Source organism: Haliotis rubra, unplaced genomic scaffold (genome assembly GCF_003918875.1).
Source record: "Haliotis rubra isolate DU_JTF1 unplaced genomic scaffold, ASM391887v1 Scf144, whole genome shotgun sequence".
Classification (NCBI taxonomy): domain Eukaryota; kingdom Metazoa; phylum Mollusca; class Gastropoda; order Lepetellida; family Haliotidae; genus Haliotis; species Haliotis rubra.
In genome coordinates, this window is record NW_025765381.1 from 1,255,364 (window position 1) to 1,277,463 (window position 22,100).

The following is a 22,100-nucleotide window of genomic DNA, read 5'->3' on the forward strand; positions in this document are numbered from 1 at the left end:
ACAATGTCCTGCAAAACAGCGTTACCCCAATAGAGTAGGGATACATTCAAAGGTTTTGGTGAATCGGTTTTCAAATTGCGACGGTATATGCTGATTATACGGTCGGAAATTTATAGCATTGACCAGTTAGAACTCGTGTTACATACTAAGTTGAATTAGAATGCTGACTAATATGATCCTGTCAACAATGACAGTTTCTGGTACTAACTGGACCCTGGGTGCTTAGAAAATGGACAAAATGTGGGCAAACTTTATTAAAACAATCCACAAGTAAAATAAGATCTCAGTGATAGTGCTGTAATGAACAAAGTTCAGTCCAACATTGATGATACTAACTTATATTTGGCAGTTGTTACTAGAAGGTTATATGCTGTTGTATGGCGCCTTTAAGAAATGCTTACAGATTGGTTAAGAAGTTGTTCAGGGGCTGCCTTTTGGAGAAAGGCTCAAACAGAATTGCCACCCATTACGCATATTACACTTAGAAATGTTTGTTCAACCAATAACCTCTATAGCATTTGTCAAAATGTTTTCAAATTTCGAAAGCAGCTTCTCTGTTCAAGGAGGGCGGTGGGGTAGCCTAATGGTTAAAGCGTTGGCTCGTCACGCCGAAGACACGGGTTCAAATCCCCACATGGGTACAATGTGTGAAGCCCATTTCTGGTGTCCCCCGCCGTGATGTTGCTGCAATATTGCTAAAAGCGGCGTAAAACCAAACTCAGTCTGTCAGTCAGTCTCTGTTCAAGGAGTGTTGCAGTGCAAATTTTGGTTCTGATTTTCAACTTTTTGTAAGAGTTGCATCATTTTACATATTTTGAACGTAAAAGTCCCAAGGGAAATTTTTAACTCATTTCAATGGATTGTTTTCAGATTTTGGTATCACCCTCCACATCTATTTTTACACCTCAAAATTACATCTCTTGAGCTTGAGGAAAAAAAGTCCATGACAAATTCGTTCAAGAACTTTACAATGGCTGTTTTTCAGATTTGGGTAATGGCTGCTTTGTTTATGGGAAAGGTTCAGTGTAAAGTTTGATACAAGTCTTGTATTTATTGTCAAGAATAATCATTATTAATTGTTGTCTAGCTGTAGTTGGGAGTCACAGTCAGGGGTTATTCGTGAGCCTTGCTCGCACCTTTTGGCTTGTTTAAACTCTGATTAGGGTTGTGAGTTCTTTGGAACCTCAACATATATAACCCAGGTAAATCCATGTAGAGTTGTTATATAAGTCGCTAAATGGTCAATATCATTACAATTGGACCTCTTTTCTCATACAATATCTGCATTCATAAAGAATAAAGATGTGAGGACACCTTAGTAGGAGGTCTCATCAGATAAACAACATTGCACCTGAACTCATGGTACTAAGCAGTCACAATTTCACAGGGATTTACCTTGAGTCCTGTATTTGAGGGTCCCTGGGATTCATATTCTTAATTTTCAGGGGGTCCTGGACAACAAAATTGGGGTCCCAGACACTTAAATATTATTATTAATACTGTTATTGTATTGTGTATCATGATCATCACATTGTTACAGTAATTAAATTGCAAATGATACCATAACCCAGCTAGTAGCAAACTCAGTGATAACTTATTGTCACTTGATTGGAATTTTTACAAAAAGTATTTGGACTTTGGAGTCCCTGTGGATGCGCGAATAAATTTTGTTGCATCCATTGTCAATCTTTATGCATATAGGACGCAGGAATTCGCCTCCTGTAAATCCCTGATTTCATCTGTTATATGTTCACAATGACATAATGATTCTTAGTGGAAACCTATATTAGAATGTGGTTATAACATGGATACATAATACTCATGATTACAATGAACTATTTAATAAATATAAACTGGCTGACTGTATTCTCATTTCTTATTCATGAAGTATCCATTTTGGAACGTGAAATACAGTTGAACCCTGCTAATCCACAAGGATCCAGAAACCTTGCACACACAGAACAAAATATGTACTTCATAAATGCTTCAGTTGTCATGAAATCTGGTTTCATAGATCTGGAGGGCAAATTTTGATTACCATGAGTCCAAATACACACTATTGTGTCCCACTTACTAGATAACCACCTTTGGTTGACATATGTCATCGTATCCCAATTGCGTAGATCGGTGCTCATGATGTTGATCACTGGATTGTCTGGTCCAGACTTGATTATTTACAGACCGCCCCCATATAACTGGAATATTGAACCAACAAACCAACAACAAAGATAACCACCATCCATCAAAGGAGTGTTTATTGTGTAATCACAGTGTTAATCTAATCATGTTATTACACATACTTGTTATACAAATATGTTCATCGTAGATCTTATCTGATGTTTGTAATCTAGTGAGAAATTATCTGATAACAGCAATCAGTTGTACCTCAGTGGTACACTAATAGTTATTATTATCAATTTATATATGTTTATGTAGTGAACACTGTAACTAAAATAACATGATATTGGAATATAGCTTTCCTAGTATGAAATTAGTCAGGTATTCCAGACATTGTGTCAGAATTCCTTGTTATATTGTTGTTTAACTGAACCACTGGTAGATTGGGAGAAAACATGTACAGCTGATTGCTATTTCCTACAATATTTGAAAAACGCTAGTGTCTGGATATGCGAAATGCAGCTGTAGTAAGATCTTTGCTTGAAACTATTATATACATAACTGTGAGCTACAGCGTTTTTATTTCTCCTCACATGACATATTTCATTCATTCTAATCTGATTCTTATTGTGTCTGTAATGCCATACATGTATTGGAAGTGTCATGTTGTCCTGTGGCTCTGAATCCTGTTCAATGTATTTATAAGTTATCAATATGATAATGTGATATGATGATGATGTAGTGTGATATTTGTGGAGAAGATGATCTCTGCTACAAATGCCTATTTACGTTTCCTTAAATAGGCAGTTGATTTTATGATCGTACATGAGTCTGTAATGGCGGTGATGGGTCTGATGCAGGTTGCCTTCCGGACTGCTGGATCCTTGACCGATGTCGTGGTGGAGACACACAGACGGAAACACCTGGCCTACCTTATGGCTGACCAGGGTGCACTGGTCAACCCAGAGTCGTCCAGGAACCTGCCAAAACAGGTCAGTTAGTAGTTTGAGAATAGAACAAAAAAATCAGAATAAAAACTTTCATACCAACGTATGAACATATGTGAGACTCAGTTTGATATTGGATAACACAAGTCAATCAAAGTCATCATGTAGATGACATATTTTTAGTTTATAGATTGTACAGTCCACATTCATAACATAATATGAAAAAGGCACAAAATATTATTAGTTTGATGTTGACCACTTTGGTGAAAGCTACTAGGTGCCAACAAACCAAGAGGCATAATCAGGGCGAACCTGAGATTTGATGATAATTGAGGTATGGCATTATAAAGGGGGGTGGTGATGATTTTTATGGAGGAGCATGTACAATGTGAATGACCCTCCCTCAAAATAATTCATGTACAAAGTAAGTGACTTGCTTACCCCTCCTGCATGTCATGTACAAATTCAGTGATCCCCCCTACCTCCCTAGAACAAAATGGGTGACACCTCCCCTACAAATCATCACCCCCTCTATCCATAAATCATGAACGGTCCCTAACAGTATCACCATGTCTCTCTAGTTAGTGTATGTGTTTTCTGGAGTTAATTGCCTGACTTTCTGTTTCCTTTGCAGCAACTGAACAAGCGACACCTAAAGCGATCTCGATCTCTCGTCTCCGTTCTGCTGAGAGGGGAATCAGAGGATGAAGACTTTGGAAAAGCCAAAAATATTCGCCAAACAGAATTACTTGTTGACTTGCGGGAAGCCATCCTACAGGTTGCTCGTCACTTCCAATCACTTGACCCCAAAAATAACAAAGTTGTAAGTATACCAGGCTTCCACTGTTGTATTATACCAAGAGCCTTATAGTGAGTGTCAGGACAACAGGATTATAGCAACAGATATAATAGATCCGTTTTGGAGGAACATCTTCCCATGGCAAGGGAGTTAATTGAATATACAAATCCAGTTTCCAAAAGTTTCAAACTAGGGTGGCATGTAGGGATTGTGTTTTGGCTGAACAAATGACTCTGGCATAGTATAATCCAAACAGCTTAACAAACTCGACATCTGTTTGCTACTGCAGATTTCAGTCGAGTGCTGGATTTTCACAGCATATGAACTGTGAACTTGGTATAGACGAGATAGTTTCCCAAATCTTTTCATGTCTTTAATCAAGGTGCTTAAGTAATTAATGAAGTTCAGGAGACTGTTCTTTAACAATATGGATCTCCATTTTTGATAGATCATTGTGCTATATTGTTTGAAGCACTGCCACCCTTGTGCGGACACTGATTTTATCCCGCCTGGATTACTTCAACAGTTTACTGTTTGGCATCTCTTCGTCTCAACTCCATCTCCTTCAGAAAATCCAGAACAAAGCTGCACGCATCATCACTCTCACCAGTCCTCGCTGTCACATCTCTCCCATTCTAAACTCTCTACACTGGCTCCGTATTCGTGAAAGGATTGATTTTAAGATTCTCTGCCTCACCTACCAGTCTTTCTACAACTCAGGACCTTCCTACCTTCAAGACCTTCTGACACATTACTCTCCAGAAAGAACTCTGCGCTCATCACAACAACTGTTACTTGCTGTCCCCAGCTACAATCTAAAATCATTTGGCTTAAGGACCTTTTCATATGCAGCAGCTTCTCTGTGGAACTCTCTCCCTATCGAGTTAAAATCATCTCCTTCCCTAAGTACATTCAAAACACGACTAAAGACTCATCTATTTCTCCGCTACAAGTGACTTCCAATCATCCGTACCTGCCAACTGTATATAGTTTTAACTTGAGCTCAGGAAGCGCTTTGAGCATATCCCTGTGACGTGGAAAGGCGCTATATAAATGGCCTATTATTATAATTGTTATTATAAGCAAATGCAAGTCATATCATAAGTGACATCTGGTGGTCAATACTTGGGACATAGAAAGGACATAACTCATAAAAGCCACTAGTGGTACTCTAGTGGAAACCAGACTTGTATAGTAACTCCTTTGCCTCAGGAAGATGGTATTGAAAGTGTGTAGACTAAAGATCTGTTTTTTTAATGAGACTGGGCTGTTTCTAAGATTTTATCTGGTATGTATTCAGATTTTACCTGAAAGTTTTGAAGCATCATGTTTCAAGTGTGTGAGTACTGCTGTTGTGTGTTGCAGAACCTGCAAGCAGACTACACTATGGACAGCCATGCCAAGGATCTGGAGAACTATGTGAACGTTGCCCGCAACAGGAGGAGGCGGGCCAAGGCACTGCTGGACTTTGAGCGGCATGATGATGATGAACTAGGATTCAGAAAGAATGACATAATCACAGTAAGTACTGGGTATAATAAATCCACAAATATTGTTGCATATCTGTACATTTTGCCATGTTGAAAGTCAAGATTGTGATTGTAGCTACACAGCTGAAATAATGCCGATGTCACGTAAAACTCAACTCAGCTGTGAATACCTTTAAAAACATATTTCAGGATTTGTTAATCTAGATACAAAGAAGTGTATTGTCAATCCTTCAGTGCCCATTGGCAAACTTGCTAATCAGTCCATTCAAAACGCCAGTTGTAATGTGCAGAACATCTCATAACTAATTCATGGATACAAAGACAAAGACACTTCCCCGATCGCGTCATACCAAAAGACGTTAAAATATGGTACTTGTTGGTCCCTGCCTGGCGCTCAGCATTAATGGGTACATCAAGGACTGGTCGGCTCGGAGTCAGTATAATGTGTCTGAGTGGGGTATTCATGCTTCACTGCGGCATGGTATCTCAGTGGGCTAGCACTATAAAACCAGCTTCAGTCTGGGCTAGTACAAGCAGCCGTACATACACATACACACGCATGCACGTCGTCATATGAGCGAAATATTCTCAAGCACGACGTTAAACCCAATTTCACCTCACCTCACCTATAGTTTATTGGCTAATGAGTGTCATAGCACTATGAATGTTTTGTAGACCAGGATTCAGGTCACAGTATTTGGAGGCTTCAGGACTTTTGAGTAGTAAACTATATGGCTTGTTTGCTGAGGGATCGAATCAAATTTTACCGTTTATACTTTCATTTGACATCTTCCTAACCATGCTCTTCCTGGCATCACTTTGGTCTTACGTCCATGAAACTGTCATGCTGTGAGAAAACTGTTAGACTGTTCAAAGTGGCATGTAACATGTTTAAACCCATCACACTCTCTTTGTTCAGATCATCTCTCAGAAGGATGAGCACTGTTGGATTGGGGAACTGAATGGTTTGCGAGGATGGTTCCCCGCCAAGTTTGTGGAAATACTGGATGAGAGGAGTAAGCACTACTCGTCAGCCGGAGATGACTCTGTGACCGAAGCCGTAACAGATCTGGTCAGAGGAACGTAGTAGCCTTTGATTTCTTATGTAGAGTCAGACCCTTAATCCATTCATGCATCAAATTCTTGTCATATGAAGACTTGTGCAGTTGATTGCTATATGGGGATAGGAAAAAATAATCTTGGTAGGGAATTGTTTTTAAGTAATTTGTAATTTAAGCGTAAGTTCCTTGTTAATAATGTACTCAGCAATATTACAGCCATGTGACAGCAGCCTGTAAATAATCAAATCAGACAATCCAGTGATTGATGTTATGAGCATTGATCCATGTAATTGAGGTATGCTGGAAGGCCATAAACCATAAGGCCTGAGCCTAAGCACCCAATTCATTTGAACACCTCTTACCCCAGTATGGGTTGCTCGGGTCATATTCCAGGTCATATTCTACCCAAGGCTTTTCATGCTCATATACAAGAAAACCTAATGGATCTTGGATATGCATGCATGTTATGTTAAATTTTCCTGTAATACCATCAGAGATGGGAAATGTTATCACGCTATCACAGGCCATGAATTCAATTCAAGGGAGATAACTCTGTTAGCCTTCCATGCCCAGGGAGGTACTTAATTGTAATTTCATCACTGTAGTTTAAGGCCATACGTTTCAACACAATATTCATGACAGCATGTTAAAGATTACTGTGAATAATTTATACTGTTATAACAATTACTGTCAGTTTTCAGTCAACAGTGCTGTACCAATTAGACCAGTTGAAGACAATTCTTTTGTCTCATGACTTTTTACAGAATTCACTAAGTTTGGAGGAAGTGAATTTTTCCTAAATCTGTCCGTAATTCAGTTTGGTCACATGACCTCCTTTCTCCTCCCCTCTGCAACATGAAGTATAACGATAGTGATCATTCCTTGTTTCTTCTTCAAATATGAATGGCATGTGGTGTGTTAAAATATGGCGACGAAACAAATTGGTTGAATATGATAACGGGAGTCAGAAGAATGTAGTGGGTGCAAAACTGCACAGTTTCCGGGATGAGGATGTAATTGTCTTTGTGTTCCCACAAATACACATGGAGTTTGCTGTTTTGCTTTTAATGGTCATATAAACTTAATAGTGATCAATTATTCTGGTCATAGTTTGAAGTGTTTATCCTCATGTTGGATGAAGATGAATAATTTTGAGCCTCTTATATTCAATTGCAATGCAATTCTTGTACTTCCAGGTTATGTCCAGCTTTGAAAGCAATATTTGAACACGGATTAAAGAAATCCAACATCTTAGGAAGTCATTGCCATCCTTGGCTCTTCATTGAGGAGGTAAGTCAGATTTCACATAGTGTATTAACACATTACATCCTCCTGTGCTTATAGTTCTAGCCCACTGTTGCGATATGCTACAGGTTAACTTGTGTACTGTCTCTTAGCTGACCGTGGTGCCAAATGTCTTACATGGTACCATCAACGTCAACGTCTTTTGGCATGATATTCAGGGGTGGAAATAACTTTAAAATTGCTAGTTTACTCCGGTACAGTGGCACATGTAAAATCACTTGCCCTGATAATTTTTCCACTATACCGTCTGTTTTCTTGTTGATTTTTTAATTAACAGCATAATTAACATTGAAATATCAACTGGACACCGGTACAGTGTGATACACAAATTTGTTTGGCCGACAGAAAAAAAACAATGGCAATGGGTTATTTCCACCCCTGCATATTGCCAGGAGATTGAACTACCCACCATCAGCTCTTTGGGCTGATGCTCTTGACTTTAGACTTACAGTAAAATTCAGAATACCTTTTTATACAAAGTCATATGACATACTCTGGATTTTGTCAATCCGAAGAGATAAATTGTTTGTCCAGTATGGGAATATTTGTTTGTGCTGACTATTGGATTAATCAACTTTGTAGATTACATTTCTCGTCCTTGCAAACGGGACAGAATAAGTTTTCTCATCTCTGTGTCAGTAGCTATTGCTATCAGTATTCATGAGTGGTATTACAATTGTAGAATGAATCAAATCAGTCATTCTCCTCTGGCTTTGTGACCTATAATATGAGCTGTTAGAACTTAAAACGCTTGCGTCTGGGTATATAGAAAGAATATACTGATTCGTTATTAAAATGTTGTCACGACCTTAACACTTTAAGTTATATCCAAGACAAAACCTGTGTGGTTTATTGGATAGAGCATCTGGCTGAAGAGTTGAAGGTTGATGGTTTGATCATGGCTGCATCATGGCAGACATGTTAAAAGATCTTACTTATTGTTACCCTGGTTGGAACTCAGCATTTTAGGGTTAAACAAGAACTGGTTATCATGGAGTCAGTACAGGTGTAAGGTTGGAAATGGTATGTTCTATATAAATGCTTCAGTCACCAAAATTCCAGCTAAATCACAGCCACCAGTGACTGACATAATGAACAATGATGATGTGGAGCAGTGCCAGGGAATCAACAATTAACCAAGTCACGGAGAGCTACCAGACTCGTTTAGTCACCTTGTATGACAAGTATTGGTTTTGGTTATAAGTTCTTTCCGGAATCCCCATGAATGGTCTGAAGACCAAGCACTAAGGACCCATTCATAATTTATGGCTAGAGGGATGATGATGATTTTAAGAGGTAGGGGGTTCATCAATTTTGTACACATGTACTAGAGGGGGGACAGCAATTTTGTACACAAGAAATATTTAAAAAATAGGCTTAAAAATTATGGGAAGGGAGAGGGGGGGTCATTGATTTTGTACATGACATGCAGGGGGTGTGGGGTGGGTCACTTACTTTGTACATGAATTTTAGGGAGTGGTCATTCACATTGTACATGCTTTTCCATAAAAGTCATCATCACACACACACACACACACACCCCAGCCATAAATTATGAACGGTCCCTAAACCATATTGGCAACGTAGCTGACCTTCACCTTGAAATACCCCTGTGGACATTCTGAGTGAGAGGATGCACTCCTTGTTTGGGATATTGAGATATTGACCAGTTGATCAAACTGGATGACTGACTGTGTCAAGCTGTTAGTTATTGTCACTGGTTTGCCTGGCCCAGGCTGCATTCTTTGTAGGCCAAGGCTGCATTCTTTGTAGGCCACTGTGAGTTTGAATATCGTTTACTGGAGTGTCAAATAGAGCTTCTTTATAATGTGATGAGAAGAAGTAGAGCTAATGGAAAATGTGATGAGAAGAAGTAGAGCTATTAAAAATGTGATGAGAAGAAATAGAGCTTCTTTATAATGTGATGAGAAGAAATAGAGCTTATGGAAGATGTGATGAAAAGAAATAGAGCTAATGGAAAATGTGATGAGAAGAAATAGAGCTAAGGCCAAAAAAAATAAATGTTGTGGTTCCGATTTCCTACATTTCAGAACTAGGGTAGGTAGGTAGGGTTTTGTTGTTTTTTTTTTGCAAAATATTTTTACATTACTCAGATTACTCATGTGTCAGAAAATAAATTTCATTTATTATGAGGTGAGTAAAATTGTTAGGCTCGGCGGGAATATTTAGGGTCGGTCGGGAAATCGGAACCACAAGCTTTTTTTTTTGAGGCCTAATGGAAAATGTGATGAGAAGAAGTAGAGCTAATGTAAAATATGATCAGAAGAACCAGAGCTAATCTAAAATATGATCAGATGAACCACAGCTAATGTTAAATATGATCAGAAGAAAGAAAACTATCAAAACATGATGAGAAGAAACAGAGCTAATGTGATATATAAAGAGACAATGCTCTCAATAAGATCAGGTTCATATGTAGGAGTTCTACAGCTACTACTGTGTACAGACTTACCTGTATTATGGCTGTTATCTGGAGGATATGGGACTTCTACAGATTTTCAGTTGATTCTTGTGTAGTTCTGAAAGAAACAGAACATGCCTTCACATTTACCTTGCTTATGTAAATATAAGGCAACTTCAGTGCCCTTTGACTTGGCTCCCTTCTCAAGAAAGGTTTTGTTTTTTTCAATCTAGTTATATTAAGTGATTAGCGATTTGAGGTTAGATGCAGAAACGTTTTTTCTGCATGCACAAGTGGAATATTTCCCACAGATTGTCAATGACATATTGTCCTCTGTGGAGTATTTTAGATTTCTGTTGTGATATCCAATAAAGATTCTTCTGTAACAGGACAGTGTAGTAGCCTAGTTGTTAAGGCAGTCGATTGGCACACTGAAGACCCGGGTTCGATTCCCCACATTGGTACAATGTGTGAAGTACATTTCTGATGTCCCTGCGGTGATATTGCTGGAATATTGCTAAAAGTGGCATAAAACCTCACTCACTCATGCAGCTGCTGAAGGTCATTAACTTGCTTTAATACTGTGAAGCATTTACACTGATCATGCTTATGTCTCAAGGGGGAGTAGTATACACAATGGGGCTACGGGACCAGGTCCCTCCCAAGGGCTCAATTTAAAAATTGAGCCCTTGGGAAGTCCCTAATCCCTTAATTAATTAAGTCTTAATTAATCTAATGAAGTCATTGAGAGTGTTCCCAATGCCGTTTCGCTTACGAGATAAACATCATGTGTTGGCCAATTTCCGGGTGTTATTGAGTATTTGAAGCACGGGAATTCATTTGGAACCGACGGCGTCAGCCGTGCATCATCATAGCCGTGTACGTGTACTACCAGATCAGACGTATCCTGAAAGAAATCAGTGCCCCGATTCCCCAGGACAAGGCGTGGAATGCCGTTATCAATCCATACGATCGACGTGCGTACGAACGCGTTTGCGGTGAAGTCGAACTAGATCTGAAGAGGGTCGATTGGCGTTTGCTGGGTCCGAACCACGGTTTGGGCATTCCCATCGTTCACAACATGTATCTCGCGGAAGCCAGCAAACAGTTGGTGAAAGATTGGGGTTACAAGTCGTATCGTTACGTCATGATGAACGAGTGGAACGACGATTACATGGCTTTCGACGACAGCAGGGACCCGCGGATGATTGGAAAATAGTCATACTGGACACTTCGAAAGGGTTTACTCATGTCGGAGTTGTCAGATTGAACGATTCGATTCGAACATACGGCTTAGGACGCGCAGAAACAGTTCATGGCTAACGTTGAGGATGCCATTGCTAGACGATGTACCAAGTGCCATCAAACGCTATCAAAACGTGCTAGAATACGCCCTGTTGAAAGTCGACTACGTGTTCGGCGCGAGACTGTACATGGCTCCGAGCGACATGCGACTGAGGGTGAACAGAGTGGTGGGCAACAACAATGAAATCGTGATCGCGACCGCTGATCAAAAGTTGGGTTTGAACCAGGACGTCAATAATGCGAGTCTAGTCGTGTGGCAGTATGAAAGGGGCATCGTGGCACCGACACCGGAGGAAGTAGCACCACCACGCCAACAACAGTAGCAGCTGCCCCCGCACGTGCAGGCAAACAATTAGCGGCACGTCGATCGCAAAACAGCGCTGGTGGTCGGCGGGATCGCGGTTTGACTGTGCCTCATTTGGTTAAAAATTCCTTAGCTGCGACGTACACCAGACCTGCCACGGCGACGACAAAAGCCCACAGGTTTTGACCGAGCCACGTGACCGTTTTCGACAAGAAACCTAACAAGCAGGAAACGATGCTGCCCAAGATGCCAGGCAGCGCTTCGGTGGCTTTGCTGGCCAGTTTAGCCAGGGCCTCGCCGAGAGATTTCAAATGTTTTTTTATCCAGTCTCTGATGTCGTCGCCTGATGATGTGATCGGAGGTCTTCCCGGCTGGAGGAAGCGGCTTTCAATCTGGTCCGTCTCTCGTCTTCCAGGTCGCGCAATCTTTTCTCGATGATGGTTTTCATGGCTTCGATCCTTAGTTTTCTTTTCTCGCGGGCGATGTGCTCGTCGATTTCGTTGAGTTTACCAATGTTGTTCATGAGTTCTCCACGCACATTTTTCAAGGCTTCGTCTAGACCCCGAAGTTCCCTAAGAGGAAATTCAAAACCGGGCAAGGGTTTGTTCGGTACGTGACCGATATTTTTTCGATTTCGTCCGACGATTCTTAAGCGCGCTGGGGCATTTCTCTTGGATCAGCGCCAGCATCACCGAAGTTCGGTCCTTACGTTTTGCAGATCTTGGACGACCTTCGGCGGAAGTTGTTTGGCTCGTGCACTGCCGTAATCTCGCAGGTTTCGTTGCGGATCAGTTGACTACCGCCATGGCGACTGGCTAGCGTCGACAGGTCGAGCGGTTTTCTCGTGTGTTTGTTCATGAGATCGACCTCCAGATGAGCTTTCAATCGCAGCGTCCCTTTGTTGTCGATTTTGAACTTCGGAAAGTCGTGACCCAATGGTTCGACATAATTTTTATCTCGCTTTAAAGCATCGTAATATTCGTCCACGGCCTGGTTTAAAAGTTTGTTGCCCACGGTGTCGCCCATGAACGAGGTGTCCATGGCTGCTGCATCATTGTCGTTCAGCGTCAAAATCATCCATGGGAATATCGTCAGCTGAGCATCGACGACAGCGACGTGTTTTATTGTTGCACAGACCTCTGGAGAACCTCGGAAGAATGCAATAACATGTTGTATCAAGGAATTTGTTGGGTTAACTACCATGCGAACGACCTACGTGTGGGGTACGGTTTCACGCCAGACAATCTCAATAGGATAACGGCAGAAGAAAAAGCCGTCGCCGAGGTGTACGGGAATCGGTTTTGCATACTGCCCGACTTCGATCTGCTCGAGGGGCACATGCCGTTTTACCAGGCTGCGCTGGGGGACCGGCTGGAATACGAACTCACGTTCAACGACTACGGCAAGGTTATCTCCATGCCAGACGGCACTGATGCCAGCTACGTCGTCGATAACATCTCTCTGGAATACAACACGGTCATGAGCCCGGAGCTGTCCCCGCATATTCGCCAACAGTACTCGGGAAAGCTATCCATCCTGTACGATCGCGTGCTGCGGCACGGGACGATCATCAAGGACAAGAGCGACACGTTGTGGAACATCAACCTGAACGTGCCGGCTCGATCGATGAAAGGCATCTGGATCATTCCTGTGGCGGAATACGAGCCTTTTCGAAGAGACAGCGAACTCACTTGGAATCCCGAAATCACGAAAGTGGAAGTGACCGTCGAAGGTGTGCCCAACCAGCTGTTCAGCCAAGGCATGCGAGCTTACCAGCAGTGGGACGGGATAACAAAAAATACCGGCCATCAAGCGACACTCACCTGAAGTCAACGATGTCGTCAAAGAACTGGGTTTCCCTACGTGTCGATTGGTGATTAGCTGGATAAACATTACGCGCTGTAGCTGGACATGCGATCCACTGACCACGACAGGCTGCACGGCAGCGGATGTCGCATCGACAACGGCAGCGAAGGGATCACCATCCAAATCACCAGAAAAACGCAAACCCCCGCCAGCAAGTTAAATTTATATTGTACATGATTATGGACGCGCAACTCAAACAGGATCGACACGGTCTACCTGGACATAGCGAACGTCTGTTCTCACATCAGTACTCGCAGGATTTAATGGATCCCAAAAACAGAAACACGGAATGGGTCGTACGCTTACCGCAAGTGGTGGATGACATCAACAACGAAGTCACCAGACTCGTGGGCAAGAGACCCGCCGAAGCCATCAAAATGAAATCTTCGGCGGCGGCACGTCGCGATAAAACAGAGAAAACATTACCGGACCGGGTCAGCCGGGAGAATACGAGGGAGACAGCAGAAAACGCGCCACCGATCCGATATGGTCCATGAAAACGTACAATGTAGACCTTGTCAACATCAAAGACGGCGAATCGAACTTGTACTACTTGAAAGACGGCCGGCCCAGAGCATTCGTCAGAGAGGAGTTAATGATCGTACCTCACGACACAGTCCCTTTTAGAACGCCCACTGTATGATAATTCTCATGATTATTTGTATGTGCTGTTAGGTTGTGGTATGCTATGTGTCCAGCCAGCTCTACAGCGAGCTGCACATGGTGAATAATAGCTGAGCCGAGACACACACACACACACACTGCGACTCGCCCACATCGCTCGCTCGGTGATACCGAGACGACGACCCGGGGAGGAACTGCCGAGAGATGCATTTCATTCACTTTCAGACATCTGTAGCCTCGCTAGTCAGACTAGCCGGCCGTTGGGGGGTACCTGGTCCCGTAGCCCCATTGTGTATACTACTGGGGATCATAAAAAATGGCAACAATTCATTTTCTTATATTATTGCCTTGATATCTATTCTTAGGCCCATCTTTCAACTTGTTACTCATTATCAGTTTTCTACAAGCATCCAACATGTTTTGTGTTTATTCTAGTGCAACATGAGATTCCTACAACATGTTCAAGGAAATATATCAAACATTTTGATTAAAGTCACAGTCTGAGATATCTCCAATTCGAAGATGTGTAAAAAGCAAAACTTTCTTTTTAAAAAGGTAATAGGCCTCACCAAAATAAATAAATTTCCTTCTTCCATCTGAATCCCAATCTTCTGATATGCTGCAATGTATCATCTATATGTAATCTATCAATGTTATCAAGATTTCCAAGCACATATGTCTTCCAAGCCAGACTCCTTCAATGAGTTGAGTAATGCTCTCCTTTGAAATTCTACATACCACACATTTGTGAACTAATGGCAACGGCTCTCTTGTAAAAATAACCTTTCTGTTTTTAGTTAGCCAGTTTTAGCCCTGCGATATAACCCAGTGATGAGTGTAAATTGAGTTACACTGTATACTTGTAGGAGCTTGTTATCAACCACATGTGGAGACCACGTGGGTAATGCGCCCTATTGCAATCACAAACGCTTTATTTCAAACCAAAATCTTTCTTCCCAGCTGTTCTGATTGTTGTTTTGGAAATTATTTCTCATAAATCTTAAAAAAGCATGTTTCCTGCTTATGTGAACCAGGCAGTATCGTGAGGGAAGTGCCACCGAATAGTTCCATTTGCCTTTGAAATAGCTCACAGGATGTTTTTTCTTTGATATCCTGACAAATCCTGTCTAAGCCTGTGGAGTACTGAACACAGGCTACTGATAGCCAGGATTACAGTCCCTAGTCTTAAACATGTTTCTTGGCTGACATAATTGACACTTATCAACAGATCTTGTTTTATTGCAAAATTGTTTCTGGAAATAAATGTTCAGTATGGTGAGAAAAAGCATCTGAGTCAGTGTTACTGCTTATTATTACTACAAGAATGCTTTCAAGTATTGAAACAGGTGTGAGAGAGGTATGTGTGGTATTAGTGCGCAAGCTGCAATCGGACAGCTAGCTCACATTCATCATGTTTAAGAAGCATCCGATGAGGAGGCTAGAGGCAGGTGTCTGTGGCCTTGATGCAAGGGTGAAGGATACACATACAGAAATAAGCTGCAAATGTAGGTTTAATTAAAGGCCAAATTACCTACCAAACTATTTATTACAGTCAAGCAATTATTTTTGAGATAGGTGTTAGGCAAGGATTTAGTGTACTTCCTACTTTTTTGTGTGGCATGTAAGCTTGGTGAGAGCTGAATGATGCATCTTATTATGGTTATACAGGTGAAGGTATCCACGAAAAAAGTGTTTGTTTGCATTTAAGCCATGATATTTATTTGCTGGAATTAGAAATTATAATTAAGCCCAGGTGGTTATGGTGTATGTAGGTGTTGAGACGGTCAGGTTTCCACCTGAGAAAACAGGGTGACAAGCATTGTGCAGCTATGTAGTTTACCCACAGTTTATCTTTGCTTTATGCAGTCTCGTTAAAGCTCACTTGTCCTGAAAGGCAATGTGAGGTATGTTGTTCCAAGTCATCTGCCATCTCTATCTTTCTTTTGCCAGTGTCCATAAATTTTGTACAAGCTGCTGACTTTGCTTTAATGACTTCATGGACTCCCGCTGATATTTTGTGTGGATAATTGGATATATTTTTCAAATTTATGCCATCTAGCCATCTTTGATTTCAGACAAAACAACTAAATAATCGTCTCCAAATTTACAGGGTTGAAACGGTAACCATGTATAATTCCTTGGACAGTCATAAATGGCGGCCTGCCATAATATAAATAGTTGTTCAGTTAAATGACACTCATCAGCGAGAGAAATGTTTGTGACAAGTCTGTGATGAGAGAGATGGTTCTGTCAGTGTATTTTTGCGACAAATATAATGTAAATGCAAATGTCTACATCATCATGTTATAACAGTCTTGTCAAGCACAATAACCTCTGACCAATAATGAACAAGAACATACCAAACCTGACCAGTGAGGAATGACAACATGCTCAGCCTGACCAATGAGGAGGAAACTCAACCACTGAGGGAGAAGAACATACTAAATCAGTCTGATCAAGAAGAAACACATACTAAACCTGACCAATGCAGAAAAACAATATGTTAACCTTGACCAATGAGGAAGTAGAATACACAGAACCAGACCAAGAGGGCAGGAGATCTCCATTGACTGGATCCAGTTTCCATTAGCAGGTGGGCATGCTGTGGTACTCAGTAGAGGAACAAGTTGTCATTTCAGCAAAAACTGTCTTGATAAATCATGGCCGTTTATCTGATAAGGGAGGCAATGTAGATTAGACAGCAGGAAGAACATCAGAAGCACCTCCACCTGTGTTACAAGGCCCTCCTCCCCCTCCTATCACTACCTCGTCTACATTCATAAAAACTAGGTTCCTGTTGTGTTGCTACATCTTTCACATTAGTGGCGGATGTTGTGCAAGGAAGCGAAGCTACAGATTCTTTAACATTTGGACATTTGTTACAGATCTGCCCTTTCTTTGATAAGCGCTAGATGAAGGGTATTTTGTACTGTTGGTGTAATACCATGGGTCGTTTATGTTGTTGCTCAAGAGGAGAGTATTTTCATGAATGGTTTGTGTTTTTTCTTTTCTGTGCAAAGAGTAATATGTTCCAACCTTTGCCGGTTTCTTTTTATCACCATGTTTGTACTTGTGTGAGGGAACATGGCTTTGAAATTCCAAGAGCTGAAGTAATAAAATATGCTTAAAATAATTTGAACAAATCTAGTGCTTCAAATCATCCATTGGATACCCTGGATATTGATGTATCGTTGACAGGGTTTCCCTGGTAGATTATGCCATCAGTGCTTCACTTTTTATTAGTCAGTTTTTGAGGATTAGGTGGTTATATTGTGTATTATTATGCTGACAGAGCATCATGAGGAGCGTCAAACCCAAGTCTTCATATCAATACCTCATATGTGTGAAACATTTGTCATTTGTTCTGGAGGATTCAGTTGGGGGTTTTCATAAGTTTTCTTTCTTGTTTAATAATGCACTCTGGAATATTCCAGCTATTTGGCAACAGCCTGTAAATAACTGAGTATGGAGTGAGTGAAAATTGTTTTTTGCACCATTTTTAGCAATATTCCAGAAATGTCACGGTGGGGGACACCAGAAATGGACTTCACACATTGCACCCTTGTGGGGATTCGAACCCATGTCTTCAGGTTGATGAGCTGACGCTTTAACCATTAGGCTACCCCACCGGCCCTACTGAGTATGGGCCACACTATCCAGTGATTGACATCATGAGCATCGATCTACGTGTTTGGGATGTGATGCCATGTATCAACCAAGTCAGTGAGCCTGACCACCCAATCCTGTTAGTCACCTCTTATGACATGCATGGATTGCTGAAGGCCAATTCTAACCTATCTTCATGGGTCCTCTTCAGAATGCGGCGATGTACAACTGAAAACTCTATGACTGATACAAATGTAAGCTTAAAAGTAATACAGCCTGAATCAACAACAATGTCTTTGTCTAACCCACAGAAAAGTATTTTGTGTTTTGTTTTGTATTTTATTTTTAACTTAATGAGATGAACAGATGTGTGATTAGTATGTGTTGTTTAATGTATGCAAATGAATTTACATGATCCAGTGTAATGATCACAACTAGTCCAATCTCATAACATTTTTCCAACAAGGAGTTTTCTAATATGCATTTTCTAATATAAACATGCTGAAAAAAGTAAGTTACAATATTTTGAAATAGTATTATATTTCTTGAGGTTTGGGGTGTATGTAGGTGTGGCAACTCAAATCAATTCCAGATTTTTAAGGATTCAGAAAATTTATAAATTGTGAAAATGTCCAGAAAACAAGAGTTCAAATGTAGTTACCCTCCCTGAATATACTTTCTCTGTGCACTGAAACAACTATGTAGAGACAGAGCCAAGTTTGATTTATTCTTAGCACTGTAAGCATACAAGCATTTTGATTGGTTAAATTTAGGTTTATGCTAAGATTATGCAGTTATTTAGCATATTACATCAGTGAACCTATATTACAGCTAAGGCAAGACCTGTTACTCATCATACAGTAGAATTTGTAATATAATAGGCATAAAAACATTTTGTTTTTCGTTGAAATTGAAATTATAAGCTTCCTGAAGTACTTTATAATATGAAAGTTTGAAAAGTTTAGGAATAAAATATACAGGATAAAGTTAACTAGAAGGAGAAGCACATCTGTTTAGGAAGAGTGAATGTTTTGTGACTGTCAAGAATTTAAGTTCCAGTGTTTTCTAGGATCAAGTTTAACAGGTAGAGAGGCACATCTGTTAATGAGTCAGATCAATTCCCCTCCTACATGTGATTAAAGACTATCAAACTCAGTTTTTTAACCAGGTTACCCTCATCAGTCCCTCAAACAGGCTATCTGCAATGTTACTGTATCTATAACGTTTGAGATACACTTGACATAAACTAATTATCCCCACACAGGTTCCATCCACCTGTTAACACCTAATTAAATGCAGCTAATTGCTTCATGAATGAAGGGTTAAATTAGATTCTGTAATTGAAAATCCAGCCCGAGCTTTTTATTGGCATTGAAATTCTAAACAGAGTCTGAAATCTAAAGATAAGCATCTGTTTGCATGATGCCATGTGTTTTGAAGCAACTCTGATTAAGTGCCTTTTGGGGCCCAATTGCATGATGTGGAGTGTACGAAGGAGTCCGATGTCACTACCACTATGCATTGTTGGCTGTACTGACACTAAGTATAAAACAAATACAGAGCCATGTTTGAGTGTACATGTCAAGGAGCGCATGATATACTCATTGTTGTTTCTTCTACTTAAGCTGGGCAATTTGCATTGGATTAGGCTCGGATGGGGCAATCAATTTACATGGAGAGAAAATAGATTCTCCATAACAAGGGATTTATATGTACTTGTCCTGAGAAGCATTCCCGATTCACCGTTGTCGCTGTGTTGTGTTATAGGCTGGCTGTGTTGTGTTATAGAGTCGCTGTTGAGTTACTTGATGATAATCCCTAGGGATTATTTGAAAGATGATCGTGTTAGTGTTTCAATGGAAGGTTCAGGACCTGGTTGGTTGAGTTTCAATTAAGTTTGAAGTAGTTGTTTAAATGGCTCCCAGTCAGGCAGTTTGGTTGGGATAAAATCAGCCTGGCCGTTTCATTACTTGGTATCAAATGAGTACAGCAGTGGGTAAGTGGTGGGGTGTTGTGTCTGTGTCCATTGAGGGAGGGGAGGGAGGCTCAGGTGTTACACCTGCCCTGTGTCTTGAGGAGACGGGTGTGGCCGTTAAGACAGGTGTTGTTGACACCCAAGGTCAACTGGACCATTTGACAGGTAACCAAACACCAATGTTTTGCTTCTGAATGCATTCTTATATACTTGTAGTATAAATAAGGGTGGGATGTCCCTGAAGCTATTAAACTTGTCATAAATCACAGCTTAGAAAAGCAGCAATGAACATTGCCAGTGGTTTGTGTTTTCATAGTGCTTTGGTAGCTTTTGTTCCTTAAAGGGGTTCTCAGTGAAGCAGTTTGAGTCTGCCATGTCTAACCAGGTCTCAAGGCTGTAGGTGCAGTTAGGTAGTCTTATTGTGAAGGTGTTTGATAAGCACACCAGTGGCCCTGGTTTGAAATGCAACATGATGTGATGCGGTCATTAAAACCAGTTTTAGTTAGATGTGGTCACTGTTATTTGAAACCTCTCACTGACCAATCGGAATAAGAATTTCCTTATTCAAGGTTGAATCTCGATAATATAGCTGGAATATTGCAGAAAACAGCCTAAAACTCACTCACTCACTCACTCGCTCAGAATCTCACTCACTCAGAATCTCACTCACTCACTCAGATACTCCCTTCTCAAAGTACTGTTGAACCCAAATCAGTAATGCCAGCATAATTAATAGGATTGATTGTGATCCATTTAAGATCATGAGGAAAAGATCTGTGTATCTTAGTAAATACGTATTGACTTAAAATATTATCTGGAAGACTGTTCCACAGACGTGACCTTTGACCTGAGGCTCATCTGATACCTCAAATAAAGTAGTCATATAGCATGCTCAGGCAAGTGACTTTGTTCATCCATAAGCAAAATCATCATCATCATCATCATCATCATCATCATCAGTATTGGTATCATTATTGTTATTTTTGCAGACGGCAACAAGAGAGGTGGAGAAGGATTTCCAAAGTGTGTATTCCAGACTTGTTCTGTGCAAGACATACAGGTGAGAAACAATTCCTCATCTTCTTCTTCTCCTTCAGGGTTTTTCCAATGCATCATAGCTCAACACCATAGCTCTGTGGCTGTGGAAGGGACATGACCAGCATAGACCTACACAGGTACTCTTTTAAGCAAGCCATCAGAAAATCATCAGACTGTTATGAATGAACTTTCTTTTGTGCTGAGACTAGGTGAGGGAACTCCTTATGTTAGAAGATATCCAGAGATATCCCCATTCAACAAATGGTCCCAGCGCCATGATGATATCATGCCTGAATGAAGTACAGGGTCCTGGTTGTGTTTAAGACATCAGGCAAAACTCAAGTCACTACTGGTACTGGTTACAGGTTACAGGACCGCCTCCGTGGTGTAGTGGTTAGAGCGTCCGCCCGGAGTGCGGAAGGCCGTGGGTTTGATCCCCGATCGCGTCATACCAAAAGACGTTAAAATATGGTACATGTTGGTCCCTGCCTGGCGCGCTCGGCATTAATGGGTACAACAAGGACTGGTCGGCTCGGAGTCAGTATAATGTGTCTGAGTGGGATATTCATGCTTCACTGCGGCATGGTATCTCAGTGGGCTAGCACTATAAAACCAGCTTAAGTCTGGGCTAGTACAAGCAGCCGTACATACACATACACACGCATGCACGTCGTCATATGAGCGAAATATTATCAAGCACGACGTTAAACCCAATTTCACCTCACCTCACAGGTTACATCACAAGCGAACAGTGTCATTTGTATGGATGTTTTTTGGTTGTAAATTGTACCATAATGATCCAACGCCACGACAACAACATAATACTGGGGAGCAAGAACAATCAAGATGAGACATCGCTTGTTGGTACAAATGACAAGCATGGTGACATAAAAATCACTTGAACTAAGATAAATTATTTGGAATATTTTCATGGTTTTGATGTTTCTTCTTGTCTTCTATAAGTAAAGACTACTTCATTCATTTGTTTGTGGGGCGATGGGGTAGCCTTGATGTGTTCGTTCATCACGGAAAAATTGATTCCCCACATGAGTACAATATGGGAAGCCCATTTCTGGTGTCCCTCACCGTGATGTTGCTAGGATATTACAAATAGCAGCGAAAGACTGTACTCACTCACTTATGTATCTCTCTTTAATACCACACTCAGCAACATTGTCCACAAAGATTCTGAGTTTCTGAAATTATTCCTTCACTCTACACCATGACAACATGAATGGGA

The 22,100-nt window shown here is 40.9% G+C and overlaps 1 protein-coding gene across 5 annotated transcripts in view; it reads left to right on the forward strand.

The window, feature by feature from the left end:
- LOC124269340 (small G protein signaling modulator 3-like) overlaps nt 1–22,100 on the forward strand; it is a 91,316-nt gene that overhangs the window by 34,458 nt on the left and 34,758 nt on the right. For all 5 annotated transcript variants that reach the window (XM_046704357.1, XM_046704356.1, XM_046704355.1 and 2 more), the window contains exons 11-16: nt 2,979–3,110; nt 3,700–3,888; nt 5,230–5,385; nt 6,274–6,437; nt 7,612–7,705; nt 20,812–20,882. In XM_046704357.1, the coding sequence (XP_046560313.1) occupies nt 2,979–3,110; nt 3,700–3,888; nt 5,230–5,385; nt 6,274–6,437; nt 7,612–7,705; nt 20,812–20,882 (806 nt within the window). The remainder of the gene's footprint in view (nt 1–2,978; nt 3,111–3,699; nt 3,889–5,229; nt 5,386–6,273; nt 6,438–7,611; nt 7,706–20,811; nt 20,883–22,100) is intronic.